The sequence below is a fragment of the Lepus europaeus genome, chromosome 8 (genome assembly GCF_033115175.1).
Source record: "Lepus europaeus isolate LE1 chromosome 8, mLepTim1.pri, whole genome shotgun sequence".
Taxonomy (NCBI): domain Eukaryota; kingdom Metazoa; phylum Chordata; class Mammalia; order Lagomorpha; family Leporidae; genus Lepus; species Lepus europaeus.
Genome location: NC_084834.1, coordinates 67365199 through 67386164, shown reverse-complemented (window position 1 = coordinate 67386164; position 20966 = coordinate 67365199). Strand labels below are relative to the sequence as shown.

The window sequence follows — 20966 nt, the reverse complement described above, 5'->3', positions numbered from 1 at the left end:
TTTCCCATATTCCCAAGACCCCTCTAGTTGTAATAGTCCTTGAATAATAGCACCACAGTTCCTACCATGGGGGCAGTTCCTTCGGGAGATGGGACAGGCCTGGCTTGGAGAATCAGACCTCAGATTCCCTAGTTTGTTCACTTTGGCAATGAGCCCCTTTTAAGGCTTCTTCCCTCTGAAGGCAGCTGCTAGAAGAGAACCTTTAAATTGTCTGGAATTGAGAGATTTGTAGTTTGAAAACCTTGATATTAGCTAGAAACTGGATTTAAAAAACTGAGATTCCAATGTCGTGGTATTAAATTACCTGGTAACTTATGCAATTAAAAGATCCCAAGTAGGGCGGTCGCACTCTGTAGTGGTTGAGGAAAAGACAGACTCAAATGGTTGACTCAAATGGTAGGAAGAAAGTTCATTGACAATTCCACTGGCAACACTATTATTTAGTATGAAGGAATCCTGAGTCCTAAAGTTAATTGCTAGTGACAAAGAATGAAGAGGCTAAAAATTAAGACATCTGTTCATGTAATCTTTTTTTAAAAGATTTATTTATTTATTTGAAAGTCAGAGTTACACAGAGAGAGGAGAGGCAGAGAGAGAGAGAGAGAGAGAGAGAGAGAGAGGTCTTCCATCCAATAGTTCACTCCTCAGTTGGCTGCAACGACTGGAGCTGCACCTATCCGAATCCAGGAGCCAGGAGCTTCTTCTGGGTCTCCTATGTGGGTGCAGGGGCCCATGGACTTGGGCCATCTTCTACTGTTTTCCCAGGCCATAGCAGAGAGCTGGATTGGAAGAGGAGCAGCCAGGTCTTGAACCGACGCTTCAGGGCAGGGAGTTAACCTGCTGTGCCACAGGGCTGGTCCCGTGTAATCTTTTGAGGTTACAAAAACTCTGATGAGTTAAAAGTCATTCTTCTGGGATTCTTGTTGGACAACACTTTTCCTCAGAGTAGGGTGCATGTTCCTTTAAGGCAGGAGTGGGCAACCTTTTTTCTGCTGAGGGCCATACATAAGTATCAACTTAAAAATTAACTTGGGATAGATTTGTTAAATTTGGAGTTCTGCCTATGGTTGCCTTGGCAAGGCCAGACCAAATGGTTTCACAGGCCTTATGTGACCCACGGACATTCCCCATCCTTGCTCTAAGAGGATCCCTTTGCCACAGGGACCCTTGGATGATGGGTATAAAGAGAAGGACATTGCACTCTAGATTAAGGGTAATGCCTGAACTTGTGTGAACCCGATGTCCTTGCTGGTCTTGGCTTCTCATTACCAACACTGAAGTTTGAGGTTTGCTTTCTGGCTGAATCCAGTAGGAATGTGTTACTATGTGAGCACCTTGGGGGAGCCTGAAAAGCTAACTTCCAGCAATCTTGTTTGGAGACAGCTCCAGTCAGGTGTTTATGTCATACTCTTTTGCATCATCTAACCCCTGCTTGAGAATTTAGAGATGATGTCACACTGAGATTGGAACTGACAGTTTCATCTCCTCTGGTCACAAGCAAGTGGCTTCAGAATTCCTTCCATCCCACCAAGGGAAAAGTGTCCAAGTGAGGACAGAATTTGACACATTGGGTTCAAAAATATCTTCAATGAAGAAGAGTTCTTGCTATGACCACTTCATCTGGAGGCAAAATTACCTGAAACGTGGCATTGGGGTATAAATGGTTTCTAGGTGTATCTTGCCCTGAGTTGTCAGTCATGACCCAGCATAGGCCCTGAGCCTGTTTGCCCCCTGCCTCCTCTGAGTCTAGCCTCTGAGGAAGAATGCACGTCAAGCCTTGTTCCTTGTGCTGAAGCTAAGGATAGCCTCAAATATGCAAGGTGGTTAGGCTCTTATGGTGTTTGTTGAATGAAATCGATGCGGTTGCGTTTTCTAGTTTGTAAAAGATACAGGGCAAGCAGGAAGCACATGGAGATGGGTGTAGGAGGCTCTTCTTCGTCCTGTGTCCCCTCTGCCTGCCTTCCTGCATGCTCTGGGGAACTCTTCAGAAGCCCTTACTAGCTCTTAAAAACAAAATGTATTTGTTTGAAAGGCAGAGTGAGAGTGAGTGAGTGAGAGAGAGAGAGAGAGAAAGAGGAAGCGAGAAAGCAAGAAAGCTCTCCCATTCTTTGCTGTACTCCCCATGTGGCACAATAGCTGGAGCTAGGCTAAGCCAAGGCTGGGAGATTGGAACTCAGTCCAGGTCTGCCATGTGGGTGGCAGGGACCCAACCACTTGATCTATTTCTTGCTGACCCCCAGGATTTACACTAGCAGGAAGCTGGGGTTGAGAGAGCCAGGCATAAAGCACAGACACTTTGATTTGGGACGTGGCTGTCTTAATTGGCTTCCTAACCACCAGGCTAAATGCTCCCCCTGGGTTATTATTATTTTTAATGTAATAAGCAGCAAATAATGTTTCAGTGCTCACATTTGTCTCACAATCGTATGGAGCAAATGAAAGCCAACATAAATCTCCTGTACTGTCCTGGGCTGGTTTGTCTCCCTCCCTCCCAGGATCTGTGACCCAAGAGGTTGATGCCTCTTTTGCCTCTGGCCTCTCTTATTCCACTGGGAGATTGGAGTTTGTGAGGAGAAAGAGATAGTGGTATTCATACTCTGGCTCTGTCCCTACCAGGCATCTGACACAGTCCCTTTTTACCTTATTCTGTCACTGTGTTTTTTAATTGCTTGGGATGAATATTCAGATGCTAATTAAAAGCTTTTAAGAAAATAGAATTTGTGGGCTTGTTGGAGCTAACTAGTGTGTGTGTGGGGTGGGAGGTGGAGTTTGACAGAGAGAAAACAAAAGAGAAATGGGTAGTAGCTTAGAGTGCCTATCTTCGCATTGTCAGGAGCAGGGAAAAGGAATATTTTTGACTGAAAAGTAAGGTTGTTATAACAAAACCCTTTATATTGCATATATTTTAGGAAATCTGTCATTGAAGGGAGTAATCTAAGTGGAAAGCATCGTGAAATAATCATAAAGAAGAACATTTCCCAACCACGAGGAATTGCTGTTCATCCAGTGGCCAAGTAGGTAGTTATGAAGACGAGACACCTTGTATAAGGATCATGTGTCTGCTCATGTTTGATAAACGAGTGGTCAAATAGGGCCAGCCTGCATTTCTCATCCTTTTAATATCCTTTTTTTAAAGACTTATGTATTTATTTATTTTTGAAAGAGTTACGGAGAGAGAGAGGGAGAGACAGAGACAGACGGTTCTTCCACCCACTGGTTCACTCTGCTAATGGCCACAATAGCTGGAGGCAGGCCAGTCTGAAGCCAGAAGCCAGGAGCTTCTTCCAGGTCTCCTACGTGGCCATTTTCCACTGCTTCCCCAGGCCCAGGCTGCTGGATTGGAGGTGGAGCAGCTGAGATTCAAACCTGCGCCCATATGGGATGCTGGCATTGCAGGTGGCAGCTTTACCTGCTACACCACATACAAGCCACCTTCTAATATCTTTTGACTTCTATTGTTGAATAATAATTTTTAAGAAATACCGTTCTATTTTAAATGAATTCAATTCCTTTATGAAAAGATGTAGACTTAATTCATTCACTACTTAGACTTAAGCCAATTATCTACTTTCTTTAAAAAAACAAAAACAAAAACAAAAACAAAAAACTAGGAGGCCAGCCTTGTGGCACAGTGGGTTAAGATACCACTTACAGCCTTATCATCCCATACCAGAATACCCATTTGAGTCTCAGTTGCTCCAATTCCAATCCAGCTTCCTGCTACTGCACCTAAGAAGGCAGCAGAGGATGGCCAAAGCGTTTGGGCCCCTGCAAACCCAGTGGGAGACTTTGTTGGAGTTCCTGGCTCTTGGCTTTAGCCTGGCTCAGCTCTGGCTATTGTGGCCATCTAGGGAGAGAACCAGTGGATAGAACATCTCTCTCTCTCTTTTTGTTTTTCCTTCTTTCTTTGTTGCTCTACCTTTCAAATTCATAAAAAAATAATTTTTTAAGAATAAAATAAAATCTACATTATTATATAAACCATTGTAGTAAAACATATTTGGATTTTATTACTTATGAATTACATTGAGAAAAATTATAAGATGATCTCAAATGATAGACCATTCCTAGATTTAGGTAAGAAGAAACAGGGATTATGAAAGATTAAAAGATGATGCTGTTAATTATGAAATTATTGGCCGGCGCCGCGGCTCACTAGGCTAATCCTCCGCCTTGCGGCGCCGGCACACCGGGTTCTAGTCCCGGTCGGGGCGCCGGTTCTGTCCCGGCTGCCCCTCTTCCAGGCCAGCTCTCTGCTGTGGCCAGGGAGTGCAGTGGAGGATGGCCCAAGTGCTTGGGCCCTGCACCCCATGGGAGACCAGGATAGGCACCTGGCTCCTGCCATCGGATCAGCGCGGTGCGCCTACCGCGGCGGCCATTGGAGGGTGAACCAACGGCAAAAGGAAGACCTTTCTCTCTGTCTCTCTCTCTCACTGTCCACTCTGCCTGTCAAAAAAAAAATATTAAAAAAAAATTATGAAATTATTGACAAATTTTCATTTAAAGGTTGGAATTCAAGAGAATAAAAGATCACTCCCTAATTTGTTAAAAAGCAAGGATAAAACCCAACCTTATTTTATTTATGATGGAAATTTCGTGATGACCTATGAGAGATAATATATTGGTAGTTAATTAATAATTGATTTGGAGTGAGCCATGATAAAATGCTGAGAATGTAACAATCTCTAAACAAGCTAACAGAAAGATAATAAGCCATACTGACTTCCAAAAACTGTGCTCAGCACCTGATTTATGCAATTTCAAATTAAAATTGAGTTAATACACTATATAGAACTAGATGACAAACAAATATTATCCCTTTATTTTGTGGCTTTTCATGTACAATTGGTTTTACATATGTGTAACAAGAATAGGCTGCAGGATTTCTTTGCAATTTGTAGCATACAATGCTAATTTAATAATATTCACTCAAGCACACTTTCAATTAGTACTAGTAGTAATTCCTTTGATCTAATGGTCTGAGTCTTATTTCAGCATTTTTTATCCAAGATACTTTACATAAACAAGAGTTAATTATTTTGTTTTTCAAAATTATTTGTCCAACAAATAGTGCTATATATTTTTTTTCCTTCTATATTCCTTGCTGTCCTATTTTGGTAGATTCTGAAGTGATTTACCTTAATACTTTCATTGCTGAAAGAATGGAAGAATTTTTCATGCAGAGTTTATTTGTTGTATGCTTCCTTGATTAAAGGAGATTATTCTGGACTGATTTGGGGATCAGTCCACGAATTGAAAGTTCTTCCCTTCAAGGCTCTGAACGACTGATCATAGCCAGCTCTGATCTGATTGGGCCCAGTGGAATCACGATTGACTACTTGACTGACAAATTGTATTGGTGTGATGCCCAGAAGTCGACGATTGAAATGGCCAATCTGGATGGTTCAAAACGCCAAAGGCTTGCCCAGAACGATGTAGGTGAGGCTTTGGAGTGGGTGATTTCTTCATCTTGCTGAATGTTCATGAATGTTAAATTCAAAATACATTTACATATATATACATACACACAACATGCACACACACACATCCTTAAAATATAGTGAGAAAGACAGCCTTCTCCAGGAAATCATTTCTCTTTTCCAATAGTTCCCAAAATCAGAATGAAAATATTAACATTTTCTAAATTTCTTTAGGAATAAGAACTTAATTAGTTATTACCTTTTGTTATGTTTTAGAAAATGTCATTTCAGGATTGGATTAAGATGGAAGAGTAGGGAGAGAGCTTGCTGCTCTAGTGTAGGAGAATATAATTTAGAAAGAGTGTAGTCTCAGGGAAGAGTTAGGGAGAAAACAGCAGGGGAAACACTATGCAAATTGGAGGGACAAGGCAGAACTTCATGGTGGGTGAGGACACTTACAACTGAGAACCATAACAGCCAGGAGCCTCCACAGCAGCTTTGGGGTATGAGGTGAGACCAGATTGAAGCAGCCCAAGCCACTGGCAAAAAAGCTGCAGGAAGAGCCTCGAGGGAATCTAGCTTGGGGTCCCATGGGGAATAGTGTCCCTGCCAAACTAGAGGAGAAAAAACAAAGAGGGGTTATGTTTTCTCTCTCCCCCATCACTCAGCAATGACATCCTGTAACAAGCTTATGGAGAGCAGAATGGATTAAAAAACAAAATCCATCTATTTGCTGCCTACAAGAAACATATCTCACCAACAAAGATGCAAGCAGAGTGAAAGTGAAAGGATGGAAAAAGATATCCTATGTAACAGAAACCAAAAAGGAGCTGATGTAGCCATCCTAATATCAGACAAAATAAACTTTAACACAAAAACTGTTAAAAGAGATAAAGAAGGGCACTATGTAATGATCAAGGGATCCATTCAATAGGAAGATGTGACTGTTATAAACGTATATGCACTAATTAAAGGGCACTAGGCTATTTAAAAGAAATGTTAAAGGATCTCCAGGGAGACATAGATTCAAATACAATAGTAATGGGGGATTTAAATACTCCACTTTCAGCAATGGACAGATCAACTAGATAGAAAATCAGCAAGGAAACAACAGAATTAATCGACACTATAGACTAAATGGACCTTACAGATAGCTACAGAACTTTTCTTCCTACAGTTGCAGAATATATTCTTCTCAGCAGTGCATTGAACTTTCTCTAGGATTGACCACATTCTAGGCCATAAATTAAGTCTCAGCCAATTAAAAAAAAATCAAAATCATACCATGCATCTTCTTGGATCACAGTGGAATGAAGCTGGAAATCAGCAAGTCAGAAATCTCTAGAACATATACAAACACGTGGAGACTGAACAACATGCTCCAGAATAAACAGTGGGTCATAGTAGAAATGAAAATAGAAATAAAAAAAATTTCTGGAAACAAAGGAAGATGACTTTACAATGTATCAAAATGTATGGGATACAGCAAAATTGTGTTAAGCAGAAAGTTTATAACAATTGATGCCTACATTAAGAAATTGGAAAGGCACAAAATAAATGAGCTATCAATGCATCTCATGGATCTAGAAAAATAAGAGCAAACCAACCCCAGACTTGTAGGGAAAAGAAATAATTAAAACTAGAGAAGAAATGAACAAATTTGAAACAACAACAACAAGAAAATCAATACAAAAGATCAGCAAAACGAAGAACTGGTTTTTTGAAAAAATAAACAAAATTGACACACCATTGGCCCAGTTTACCAAATAAATGAGAGAGAAGACCCAAATCAATAAAATTAGAGATGAAAAAGGAAATATAGTAACAGACATCACAGAAATAAAAAGAATCATCAGAAATTACTACAAAGAGCTATATGGCAATAAACTGGGAAACCTAGAAGAAACAGAAAGATTCCTGGACACATACAACCTACCTAAATTGAGCCATGAAGATATAGAAAACATAAACAGACCAATTACCAAGAAGGAAATTGAATCAGTAATAAAGACCCTCCCAACAAAGAAAAGTCCAGGACCAGATGGCTTCACTTCTGAATTCTACCAGACATTTGCAGAAGAAGTAACTCCAATTTTTCTCAAGTCATTCAAAACAATTGAAAAGGAGGGAATCCTCCAAAATTCTTTCTATGAAGCCAGCATAACCTTAATTCCTAAACCTCAGAAAGATGCAACAGAGAAAGAGAATGACAGACCAATTTCCTTGATGAACATAGACGCAAAATCCTTAACAAAATTCTGGCCAATAGAATCCATCAACACATTAGAAAGATCATCCACCCAGACCAAGTGGGATTTATCCCTGGTATGCAGGGATGGTTTAACATTTGCAAATCAATCACATTAACAAACTGAAGAATAAAAATCATATGATTATCTTAATAGATGAAGAGAAAGCATTTGATAAAGTAGAACACCCTTTCATGTTGAAAACTGTAAGCAAATTGGATATAGAAGGAAAATTCCTCAACACAATCAAGGCAATTTATGACAGACTCACAGCCAGAATCCTATTGAATGGGGAAAAGTTGGAAGCATTCCCACTGAGATCGGAACCAGACAGGGATGCCCACTCTCACCATTGCTATTCAGTATAGCCTTGAAAGTTTTAACCAGAACCATTAGGCAGGAAAAAGAAATCAGAGATATATAAGTTGGGAAAAAGAAAGTCAAATTATCCCTATTTTCAGATGATATGATTATATAGGGGATCCAAAAGACTCTACCAAAGACTATTGGAACTCATAGAAGAGTTTGATAATGTAGCAGGATATAAAATCAACACACAAAATCAACAGCTTTTGTATGCACAGATAATGCCATGGCTGAGAAAGAACTAAGATCAATCTCATTCACAATAGCTACAGAAAAATTAAAATATCTTGGAATAAATTTAACCAAGGATGTCAAAGATCTCTATGATGAGAATTACAAAACATCAAAAAAAAAAAAAATAGAAGAAGATACCAAAAAATGGGAAAATCTTCCTGTTAATGGATTGGAAGAATCAATATCATCATACTACCCATTCTTCCTAAATCAATTTACATATTCAATATGATAACAATCAAAATACCGAAGACATTCTTCTCAAATCTAGAAAAAATGATGCTGAAATTCATATAGAAACACAGGAGACCTCGAATAGCTAAAGTGTTCTTACACAACAAAAACAAAGCTGAGGCATCACAATATCCGATCTCAACACATACCACAAGCCAGTTACAAAAACAGCCTGGTACTGGTACAAAACAGATGGACAGACCAGTGGAACAGAATAGAAATGCCAGAAATCAATCCCAGTATCTACAACCAATTTATATTTGACAAAGGAGCCAAAACCAATCCCTGGAGCAAGGACAATCTCTTCAACAAATGGTGCTGAGAAAACTGGATTTCCTCATGCAGAAATATTAAGCAGGACTCCTATCTTACACCTGACACAAAAATCCATTCAAAATGGGTTAAAGACCTAAATCTATGACCTGATGCCATCAAATTATTAAAGAACATTGGGGGATCCGGCACTGTGGTGTAGCGGGTAAAGCTGCCGCCTGCATGCTGGCATCCCATGTGGGCACCAGTTCGAGACCTGGATGCTATACTTCTGATCCAGCTCTCTGCTATGGCCTGGGAAGGCAGTACAGGATGGCCTAAGTGCTTGGGCCCCTGCACCCAGGTGGGTGACCTGGAGGAAGCTCCCAGCTCCTGACTTTGGATCAGCGCAGCTCTGGCTGTTGTGGCCATTTGTGTGTTGAACTAATGGATGGAAGACTTCTCTCTCTCTCTTTACCTCTGCCTCTGCCTCTCTGTAACTCTGACTTTCAAATAAATAAATAAATTTTTTAAAAAATTAGAGAACATTTGGGAAACCCTGCAATACATTCACAGAGGCAAAGGCAATCAAAGCCAAAATTAACAAATAAGATTACATCAAATTGAGAAACTTCTGTACTGCAAAAGAAAACTCAGGAAAGTGAAGAGGCAACCAATAGAATGACAGAAATTATTTGCAAACTATGCAACTGATAAAGGATTAATAACCAGAATATATAGAAATCAAGAAACTTCACAAAACAAAACAAACAACCCAGTTAGAAATTTAAATCACTTTAAATAAGCAGACATTTTTCTTTTCTTTTTAAAAGATTTATTTATTAATTTGAAAGTCAGAGTTGCACAGAGAGAGATGGAGAGGCAGAGAGAGGTTTTCCATCTGCTGGTTCACTCCCCAGTTGGCTGCAACGGCTGGAGCTGTGCCAGGATCGAGAAGCTTCCTCTGGGTCTTCCCACGCGGGTGCAGGGGGCCACAGATTTGGGCCATTTTCACTGCTTTCCTAGGCCATAGCAGAGAGCTGGATTGAAAGTGGGGCAGCCGGGACTTGAACCTGCATGCATATGGGATGCCATTGCTGCAGGCAGCAGTTTTACCTGCTGTGCCACAGTGCTGGCTCCAGACATTTTTCAAAAGAGGAAATCCAAATGGTCAACAGACACATGAAAAAATGTTCAGTATCAGTAGCTGTCAGGGAAATGCAAATCAAAACCACAATGAGTTTTACCTCACCACAGTTAGAATGGGTTTCATACAGAAATCAACAAACAACAAATGCTTGTGAGGATGCAGGGAAAGGTAACCTAATCCGCTGTTGGTGGGAATGTAAACTGCTAAAGCCATTATTGAAGACATTTTGGTGTTGCTTCAGAAATCTGAACATAGACCTACCATATGCCCCAGCCATCCCACTGCTGGGAATTTACCCAAGAGATATGAAATCAGCAAATAAAAGAGTTATCTGCACCCCATGTTTATTGCAGCTCACTTCACAATAGCTAGGACATGAAGTCAACCTAAATGCCTGTCAACTGAAGACTGGATAAAGAAATTATGGCATATGTATTCTATGGAATACTACACAGTGGTTAAAAAAAATGAAATATGGTCATTTGCAACAAAATGAAAGAATCTGAAAAACATCATACTTAGTGAAATAAGCTAGTCCCAAAGGGACAAACACCATATGTTCTCCCTGATCTGTGATGGCTAATAGAGCACCTGAAAGGAAATCTGTAGAAGTGAAATTGACACTTTGAGAAGCAATTATTTGAGTAGCCCTTGTCTTGACTGTCAAGGAACAGTGTTCTTCTTCATACTATTTGTTGAACTCTTCACTTAACATAGAGTTAATCTTATATGATAAAGTCAGTTTAAAATAGAACTCAGTAAAAAATAAGAGTGGAAATAAGATAGGGAGGCATAGGTTTGTAGCTTTAAAGCTATATCGTTCTGCATACATTCCTGTGGACTTACATCTAAGGGTACAGTTTAAAAACTTTCCATGGAACCCAAAATCCCATTAAGCTAGGTGGTAAAAATGCCATCTTAAGTGTTAAAGTGACCATATTAAGTGTTAAAATGATCATATAGATAGGATTAAGTGTTAAAGGGATGATATAAAGAAGATCAAGTGTCTGGTAATAATAATAGAATTAAAAAGGAGAGAATGTTCCAGCATGGGAAGTAGCCCACACAGCAGACTCATAGAATGACAATCACTTTAAATAGCTCTCTGACCTCAGAATCAGCCCTTAAGGCATTCTGGTCTGGCTGAAAAGCCCATGAGAGCATTTCAGGCATGGAAAGCAAAAACATTTCCTGTATGAAGGATCTCTGTGAGAAGAAGTGGCCATCAAAGAAGGATGTACTTTTCTCTGAAGGGAGGAGAGAACGTTCACTATGCTTATGGCCTTGTCTAAATATTGATAGATTGTGAATTCAAAAGGCTTCTATACCCTTGGCAACTCATATCAAGAGCCTCGGGTGATCACTGACGTCATACATAAGAGTGTTAATTGTTAAATTAACAGCAGGAGTGGGCACTTACTTCCCATGCAGGACTTCTATCCTCAATGAGTTGTATTATGAGAATTAACTGTAATACTTGTTTTCAAACAGTGTGTGTGTGCGTCCATGTGTGTGTGCAAGTTGTTGAAATCTTTACTTAGTATAGAGTTGGTCTTCCATGTATAAAGTTAATTGCAACTGAATTTTAATGGAGAATGGAACTGGGTATGGGAGAGGGAGGAGGAAGTGAGGTGAGAGTAGGTGTGGGAGGGCAGGTATGGTGGGAAGAATCAGTATATTCCTAAAGTTGTACTTGTGAAATTTATACTCATTAAATAAAAGACTTATTTGGGGAAAAAAAAGAAAATATCATTTCACAAAAGTGGTAAACTCACTTTTAAGCATTAATGAATATCAATCAATTGATACTATATATGAAGAATAATATTTTCTTCCCTATGGTATTTTGAGATTTTGCATGGAGTATTGTGCATTTTCATAAACTTTAAAACATTACAGCCTATGCTTACTAGTAAAAGATGAGTGCAAATGGCCATGAGGTTATATAAGCAGTAGGAGATTTATTTTGACTCAGGAAATCAGCAAAGAGAACATTTGAATTTGGCCATGTGGCAAATAGATGATAGAGATTGGTCTTAATATGTTGGTACTGCTAGGATATATTGACTGAAATTTATTCTGAATTTACTAGGGAGCTATTGAATATTGTTCAGCAGATGGTATCTTAGGATAACCAATCACTTATGAAACAGGATAAAGGGTAGGTTGGAATTTGGAGAATGGAAATCAGTTAAGAGGCTACATGGGTGTCCATGCAAGAGTTAATGAAGGCCTGGCCGGCACCGTGGCAATGGAGGATGGCCCAAGTGCTTGGGCCCTGCACCCGCATGGGAGACCAGGAGAGGCACCTGGCTCCTGCTTCGGATCAGCACGATGTGCCGGCCGCAGTGGCCATTGGAGGGTGAACCAACGGCAAAAAGGAAGACCTTTCTCTCTGTCTCTCTCTCACCATCCACTCTGCCTGTCAAAAAAAAAAAAAAAAAAAAGAGTTAATGAAAGCGTGACCTAGAACATTATCATTTAAAAGTGAATTGAAGGCTATTAAAAGTGTTTGTGAATGAGAAATTGAGAGGATTTGGTAACAGACTGGATATAGAACATGAGAGCCAGGGAGGTGTTAAAGATGACTTGGAGATTTAGACATGATTTGGTTGGGAAGATGAAAAAACATGGTCTCTTGTTTAGGAATAATCTAACAAATTAATAATTTGCATAAGATATAATTTTGCTTATTTCCTCGGTTTAAAAAGTTTAGAAATGTTTATTTTTACTTACTGAAAGGCAGACGGAGAAAGAGAGAGAGTGAGAACATTATCTGCTGATTCACTCCCTAAGTACCTGCAACAGCCAGAACTCGGCCAGGCTGAAATCAGAAGCCAGAAACTCAGTCAGGATGTCCCATGTAGGTTGCAGGGAGCCAGCTGCTTGAGCCATCACTTGCTGTCTCTGAGGGTACAAATTGGTAGGAAACTGGAATCAGGAGTGGGGCCAGCACTTGAATCCAGGCACTCCAATAAGAGGAGGGGAGTCTAGTGACGTTCTAGCCACTGCACAGGATTCTCACTCCTCTTTAGTTTTAGAGGTCATAAATGTCTATATTTGCATTATACATTAAATAGAACAAAATAAATTAATTTAAAATTTTATAGAATTCTAAGATTCTTTAAAAATTAAATGCTTACAGTAAATAATAAACTTGTATACAATCTTCAACTTTATCCACTCATGCTCTTTCACAAATATTTATTGATTCTAAATAGGAAGTAGAGATACAGTGGAGCCTGTGTGATTTTTATGAAATCATGGATAATGGTGGGATATATACAGTATTTTTTAAGATTTATTTTATTTGTTTGAAAGGCAGAGTTAAAGAGAGAGGTAGAGCCAAAGGGGGGAGGGGAGAGAGAGAGAGAGATCTTCCATCTGCTGGTTCACTCCCCAGATGACTGCAACGTCCAGAGTTGAGCTGATCTGAAGCCAGGAGCCAGGAATTTCTTCCAGGTCTCCCACAAGGGTGCATGGACCCAAGGACTTGGGCCATCTTCTACTGCTTTCCCAGGCCATGGCAGAGAGCTGGATTGGAATTGGTGTAGCCAGGACTTGAACTGGTGTCTATATGGGATGTTGGCACTGCAGGCTGGGGCTTTAACCCACTGCACCACAGCAGCAACCCCTACATACAGTATTTTTTAAAATACATTGCTTAAATACTTGTAAATGTAAACCTATAGCTTTGGTATAAAAGGATAGAATGGGATTTGAAAACTCCTAACCAGAATATAAAGACACTATATTCTTTAAAAAAAGCATATCAGATATTTTGTGAATGATTTCTGTTATTACTCTAATCTATGACTAATGACTTTCTATTGATGGCCATTTTCAAATAATTTTGTATTAAATAATCTAACCATTCTTATCATTATAGTGCCACCTACTGGTGTTTATTTGGTAGCCTGTCAACTCCAATTCATTATTTTATTTATTGGGATAAGGGGAGAAAAGAGAGTGTACTCCCAACCACTAGTTTGCTACCCAAGCATCTGCAACAGCCTGAGCAAGATCAAGGCCAAATCTGGCAGATGGGAATGCAATCCACATCTTCCCAGTGGGTGGCAGGAATCTGATTACTGGAGCCATTGCTTCTGTCTCCCAGAATTTGCATTAGTTGGTAAGCTGGAATCAGGAGCCACAGCCCGGAATCAAACTCCGGTACACTGATGTAGATATAAACATTTAACTGCTAGATTAAATACCTACTGCCAGGATTTTTAAAGGAAAGGTTGAAGTAATTCATTCTTAATTTTAAAATGCAACTGATTGTGCTTCTTGTATTTAAAAAATAAGGAAGATTATGTCTAGTTTGGGGTATCTGTTAAAACACTATAGCTAATTTTTTTAAATAATAGAAATACCAGGTTTAGTAAGAATTTAAAGGAAAAGGGGAGTCAGAGGGGAACAATAACCTCTTCTGGGAAGATAAGATGCCCTCCTTATTTCCAGGAAAGGTATGGGTTAAGTTTAGCCTAAATGGGAGGAAAACTGTGAACAAAACTCTCCAGAGTTGATTTTAAAAGAAATGAAACTGGCTGCACAGTCATAAACAAGCACTTCTGATAAACCATGCAGATTACACATTTGGGTTTACAGCACACTCTCAGCAACCATTCAACATGTCAGATGCCACTCAAACACCTTCACCTAGGTGCTGTGCAGGTAGTCACACTGGCAGTTCCCCAGGCAGCAGGAAAAAACACAGTTCAACCTCTGTTATGAGTTAGAGTCATAGCTAATTCTAACATGTGCCTCAACGTGGATGAACTTTGGGTACATTATGCTAAGTGAAATAAACCAGTCACAGAGAGACAAGTGCTGTACAATTCTGCCTATTTGAGATGTCTGGAGCTGTCACATTATGGAGACAGAGTACAATGGTGATTGCCAGAGGATGGAGGGGAAGGAAACGCAGAGCTGTTTGATGGGTTCAGAGTTTCAGGCTTACAAGATGTAAAGTTCTAGAGACCAATTGTGTAACAGTTTATGGATGTACTTACTAGTACTTACTCTCCTGAATGGTTCAGTTAGAAATGGTTAAAATGGCAAATTGTGTGGTACCACAATGAAAAGAAGTATAGATATATGAAAAATCCTCTTGCTGTACTTATGGTTTTACAGTAAGGCCCCCTCATCTAAGGTTTTACTTTCCATAATTTTAGTTAACTATGGTCAGTTGTAGTCTGAAAACATTAAATGGAAAGATGACTGAAATTAGCAATTCATAAATTTTATATAGCTTTTGTTATAGCAAGTAGTTATAATTGTTCTATTATTGTTTGTAATCTTTCACTGTGCCTAATATAAAAAATTTACTATACGAATGTATGTATGAGGATACTTCAAAGTTTGTAGGAAACAGAATTAAAAGATAAGTTGATTTTGGTTCCAAAAGTTTTTTAAAATCCCTGCATAGTTTTTTCATAATATGTATGCTGCATGAATTTATTTGAAGGTCTCTCATACAGGAAAAAAAAAAGTATATATGAATATAGGTTTGGTATTACGAATGATTTCAAGTGTCTGTGGAACACCTTGGATGATTCCTATAGATGGGGGAGACCGCTGTAATTTGGGACAAAAAGCTAAAGAATAAAATGAATCTTAATGATTCTGATCAATAATGAGTAGAGATTCGATGTCACTAAGACAAGTCATTTGAGTTTGCTGCCAGTAGAGGGAAACATTCATTCTAATTCATCAAATCCTTTGCTCATAGGCAAAAATATTGACCTGTAGGAATGTGAGTGCGCATGACTCAAACTTCCAAGTTTGGGCCTCTTTAATTTTAGTTTCTAACTGAGAGAGCATATTAAAACATTTCCCTGCTTATTAAGTTCTTGAATATATTATCAGAGCTGTTTCAGTAGTGTGAAGACCTGACCTGGGTTTGGTCAAGGTAGGCTCAGAATGAAACCCATTTAGGAGTCAATAAAGGCCATGAAAATGCAGGCAGTAGATAATAAATGACTCTTAAAAGCTTGACTTTGTGGCAGGTATTTGGGGGGAGCAGTTAAGATGCCACTTGGAATGCCTGCATTCCATATCACATTTCCTAGATTCCAGTCTCTACTCAACTTTCTTTTCTTTTCTTTTCTTTTTTTTTTTTGACAGGCAGAGTGGACAGTGAGAGTCAGAGAGAAAGGTCTTCCTTTTGCCGTTGGTTCACCCCCCAATGGCCGCTGCTGCTGGCACGCTGCGGCCGGCACACCGCACTGATCTGAAGGCAGGAGCCAGGTGTTTCTCCTGGCCATCCTCCACCACCTTCCCGGGCCATAGCAGAGAGCTGGCCTGGAAGAGGGGCAACCGGGACAGAATCCAGCGCCCCGACCGGGACTAGAACCTGGTGTGCCGGCGCCGCAAGGCGGAGGATTAACCTATTGAGCCATGGCGCCGGCTTCAATCCCAGCTTCCTGAAAATGTACACCCTGAGAAGTGGGAGGTGATGGCTCAAGTAGTTGAGTCCCTGCCACCCATGTGGGAGATCCAGATTGGGTTTCAGACTCCTGACTTTGGCTTGGCACAGCCCTTCTGTTGCAAGCATTTTGGGGAGTGAATTTACAGATGGAAGATCTCTCTCTCTCTCTCTCTCTCTCTGTGTGTGTGTGTGTGTGTGTGTGTCTATTCCTTTCAAATTAAAAATCAATTGACTAGGAAGGGAAGGAAAGAGATAAGGAGAAGCCAGAAGGGATGAGGAGGTAAAGGTGGGGTACTATTAGACCGAGGAATAGTAGCTAGTGGTATGAAAGAGTAGAATGGTAATTATTGATGGATCAAGGGCATAGAGAAGGCAGGAAGGATGACAGCAGGAGCACGTGTCAGTGGACTAATAGTAGGTAAGAGGAGAGAGAAGAAAGGACATGTGTGTGTTGGGGGCGACTAATGCAGGAAAATGTATTGGTAGACATGAGACTTTGGGGAAACTGTTACTTGTTTTAAATATTTGAAAGATTTTTAACCTGTGGATTTGGTCTACTGCATATAACTACCACTCAAAAGACAAAGAACCCAGGACAAAGAGCATAGCATAAAATTAACTCACTGGACTTAATATGTAAATAGTGACAGATGTGCTGATCACAGTAAATGCCTACCTTGCCTACTTCTTGGTGCATTTAAATCAGTCAACCTACCTTCTCTCACTTTCCAAAGGCTGGATGATAATGGGCTTTACTAGGACTTCATATGGCCAGGCCCCCATTCTCAAATGAGGGTCCTTTGTCCTATGGGTTCTCCTTTACATGATTGTAAACCAATAGCTTGTACCTTCTCTGAGCAGCTAAAGTCCTGCTTTAGTATTGGAATTGTGTTAGTTTCAAACCTGTCTTTTTGTAAATTTTCATCGCCAAGATAAGGGTGTACTTAATGGGTCTGAATTATTTCCAGGTCATCCATTTGCTGTAGCTGTTTTTGAGGATCATGTGTGGTTCTCAGATTGGGCTATGCCATCGGTAATAAGAGTGAACAAGAGGACTGGCAAAAACAGGGTACGTCTCCGAGGCAGCATGCTGAAGCCCTCATCACTGGTTGTGGTCCATCCATTGGCAAAACCAGGTACACAGGAGAAGTAACGCAGTTATTCCTTGGCTAGATAATCTGTGACTATTTTAATTGATGGTGGGCAGTAGGGGCAGAGATTTTGCAATTCTCACTAATCTGCAGAGATATTAACATTTTTTGAGATTTGGACTTCATTTAAACTAAGATGGTCTGGTAGTTTGGTAACTTAGTCTTTATCCTCAATTTGGTAATTTTAGTAATTTGGGCCTTTATCCTTTCAATATCTTTTGTTTTTCCTGAACAGATTTTACATGCTGGCTACATTTCCAACACCCTTGGGTTAAAGGTACTGAGAGTAGGCAGTTTAGATACCTGTCCTGGGAGCCTCCACACACACTTGGGTCTTTGCCCTCCTCCTGAAAGTGCTGGGGAGTGAGTATCAGCCAGGAGTAGGCAAATGCAAAAGGCACCCAACTGCCTACAGTTGCTCTTCTTTCTGAATTGCCCTTTGTCAGTCTGGCTAGATGGTGAGTCAGCAAATAGGAATTGCATCTGACTAAAGAGCTTCTTGAACCAGAGGACTGTCTGTACTCAGTAAATACTCATAAGGCAGTGGCATTCGGAGCTTAGCTTAGAATCAGGAGCTCACTATGGGAACTCTTATGAAACAGCTCTTGACACACTCTCTATTTAGATTCAGTCAGTTTTCCTCCCCAAAAGCTGTAGACTGTGATTTGCATCAACAACATTCTTTTCATTTCCAAATCCATCTGTGAATTTGCCTCTTTTCTCTACTAGGAGCAGATCCCTGCTTACATCAAAATGGAGGCTGTGAACATATTTGCGAAGGGAGATTTGGAACTGCTCAGTGTTCCTGTCGTGAAGGTTTTATAAAATCACCAGATGGGAACAAGTGCTTGTCTCTAAATGCTGTTCAAATGTGGGCAGGTAACTTGATAAGTTATGTAGCTAAAGTACCCTACTGTGGCTCAGGAATACAGTTGTACAACTGTCCCTATACTTCTACTGATTTCTAATTCTTTGTGTTACTAAAAACTTCTGTGTTAGGAAAGCTAAGAGTATGTTTGAATTCTTCCCTTCTAAGTTTTGGGTTCCTTAGAGACTGGCCTCTAATTGTAAAAGTCTTAAGTTGTAATCCCCACATTTTCCCATTTGCTGTAGAGTGGGTCCATGCATTTTCTCAAATTTGTAAAAATGTTTAGAGACATATTGTTTAGAAGTTTTATGTCCTCAAATTTAGAGGTAGTCATATACAACCCCTCTACCACAAGACAGGTATTAATATAAGTAAAGTCTTGGGGCTGGCGCTGTGGCTCACTCGGTTAATCCTCCGCCTGCAGCGCTGGTATCCCGTATCAGCACCAGTTCTAGTCCTGGTTGTTCCTCTTCCAGTCCAGCTCTCTGCTGTGGCCCAGGAGGGCAGTGGAGGATGGCCCAAGTGCTTGGGCCCCTACACCTGCATGGGAGACCATGAGGAAGCACCTGGCTCCTGGTTTCGGATCAACGTAGCTCCGGCCATAGTGGCCATTTGGGGGGTGAACCAACAGAAGGAAGACCTTTCTCTCTCTCTCTTTCACTGTCTAACTCTATCTGTCAAATAAAAAAAGAAAAAGAACTAAAGTCTTTGATTTAAAAAAAGTATGAGAAATTTAACCCGAGAAGGCTTTCATCCACTTTTTAACGAACTAAATATGATTTTGAGGAAGAGAAATGAAAAGGAAACCAAGTGTGATGTGTAACCAGTAGTACTGATTTGCCTCCCTTCAATGTGTGTGCCAAAGAATTTAGGCATTTTTGGACTCACCTCTTGATATGTTTCTACCAAAAATGAGTTAATAATAATTTAATTTTTATTAAAACATTTTTAAAGAATTTGTGTTTATCTAGTAGGCACAGTATACATATAGATGGATAACAAATAAATGGATTTATCTATCCATAGAACAGAATTGGATATTTTGGTGATTTTCAAAGTTTTCTATTACTTTCTCTACTTAGGACAACAGTTTCAAAACTCTTAGATTTGATCCCTTTATAAACTCTTAAAAATTGAGAGCTACAAAGAGTTTTTATCTGTGCCTATATGTCAATGTTCATGATATTAAAAATTAAAACAAAATTTAAAGATTTATATTGAAATTACAACCATAAATCCATTGTCTATTAACAATACATTTTTACAAAACTAAAATAAGTATATTTTCGAAATGAAAAGGTCTATAGTGAGAAGAGCAGTGTTGTTTTGCATTTACACAAGGTTTGGATGTCTGACTTAATAGAGGACAGCTGGACTTTCATAGCCACTTCTGTGTTCAATCTGTTGTTGTTGTTGTTTTTTAATCAGTAAAGAAAATCTGGCCTCTCACTGATGTGAGGTTGTAAAAGGGAATATTATTTAATATCCCCTTTTAGGGCCGGCGCCGTGGCTTAACAGGCTAATCCTCCGCCTTGCGGTGCCGGCACAACGGGTTCTAGTCCCGGTTGGGGCGCCGGATTCTATCCCGGTTGCCCCTCTTCCAGGCCAGCTCTCTGCTATGGCCCGGGAAGGCAGTGGAGGATGGCCCAAGTCCTTGGGCCCTGCACCTGCATGGGAGACCAGGAGAGGCACCTGGCTCCTGGCTTCGGATCAGCGCAATGCGCCGGCCGCAGCGGCCATTGGAGGGTGAACCAACGGCAAAAAGGAAGACCTTTCTCTCTGTCTCTCTCTCTCACTAACCACTCTGCCTGTCAAAAAAAAAAAAAATCCCCTTTTAAATGTCTTTTTGAATAGTGTTCTTTTGATACTGTACCAAAGCCGGCAGTCTCTTAAAGTTCAGTGGCAATGTGGATTCTGACAGTGACAACAAATACTTGATGTGACAGGCACACTTCATTCATTTTGATAAAATGCTTGCCCAATACCCAAGTCTTAATAGCCCAATTTGTCTGCCAATTTTTTAAAGTAAAAATCATGTCACATGGAGGGAAAAGAGGCTAGTCCCCCAAGAAACTGCTTAAATGCTTAAGTGCTTTTCCTCTAGATAGCCACCATTGCTTCAGTATGCATTGAAACTAATAATGTGTGTTGTTCCTTTTTATAAAACAGACTATCACAAAGCTATACAGTCAGTGGTTGAGAGTTTTACAAATTAATAACTCTTATTTCTTAAGTACAATCTTCTTGTGAAACATTTAAAAAATGTGTAGAATTTGGTGTCATTGCTTTGATTCGTGCATTGGCCGTATCAATGCAAGCGAACACAGTGAAAAGAAGCAAAGACCACCCAATTATTAATACACAGTTTTGACCAAATGAACTCTGTGCATTGGGTCCTCCAAGGGTCCACACAGCACAGTTTAGAGAACTGCTGCCTTAGAGAATCCATTTCTTCATGTTTTTGGGTGAGTGGGAAGGAGCATACAGGAATCCCATGCCACTATTACATCATGGCTTCTTTGTGTCATTTCATATTTTAACATGCAGATAATATGAAGCTAATGTAAACATAAAAGCAACTTAAAGGTCAGGGAGTGTGTATGGAAGAC

General features: G+C 40.0%; 1 protein-coding gene across 1 annotated transcript in view; it reads left to right on the top strand.

Moving 5' to 3' along the window:
• The window catches only part of EGF (epidermal growth factor), a 66293-nt gene that overhangs the window by 10707 nt on the left and 34620 nt on the right, over window positions 1-20966 (top strand). Inside the window, exons 7-10 of the mRNA XM_062199742.1 lie at window positions 2910-3014; window positions 5216-5439; window positions 17307-17474; window positions 18219-18368. Of these exons, the coding sequence (XP_062055726.1) occupies window positions 2910-3014; window positions 5216-5439; window positions 17307-17474; window positions 18219-18368 (647 nt within the window). The remainder of the gene's footprint in view (window positions 1-2909; window positions 3015-5215; window positions 5440-17306; window positions 17475-18218; window positions 18369-20966) is intronic.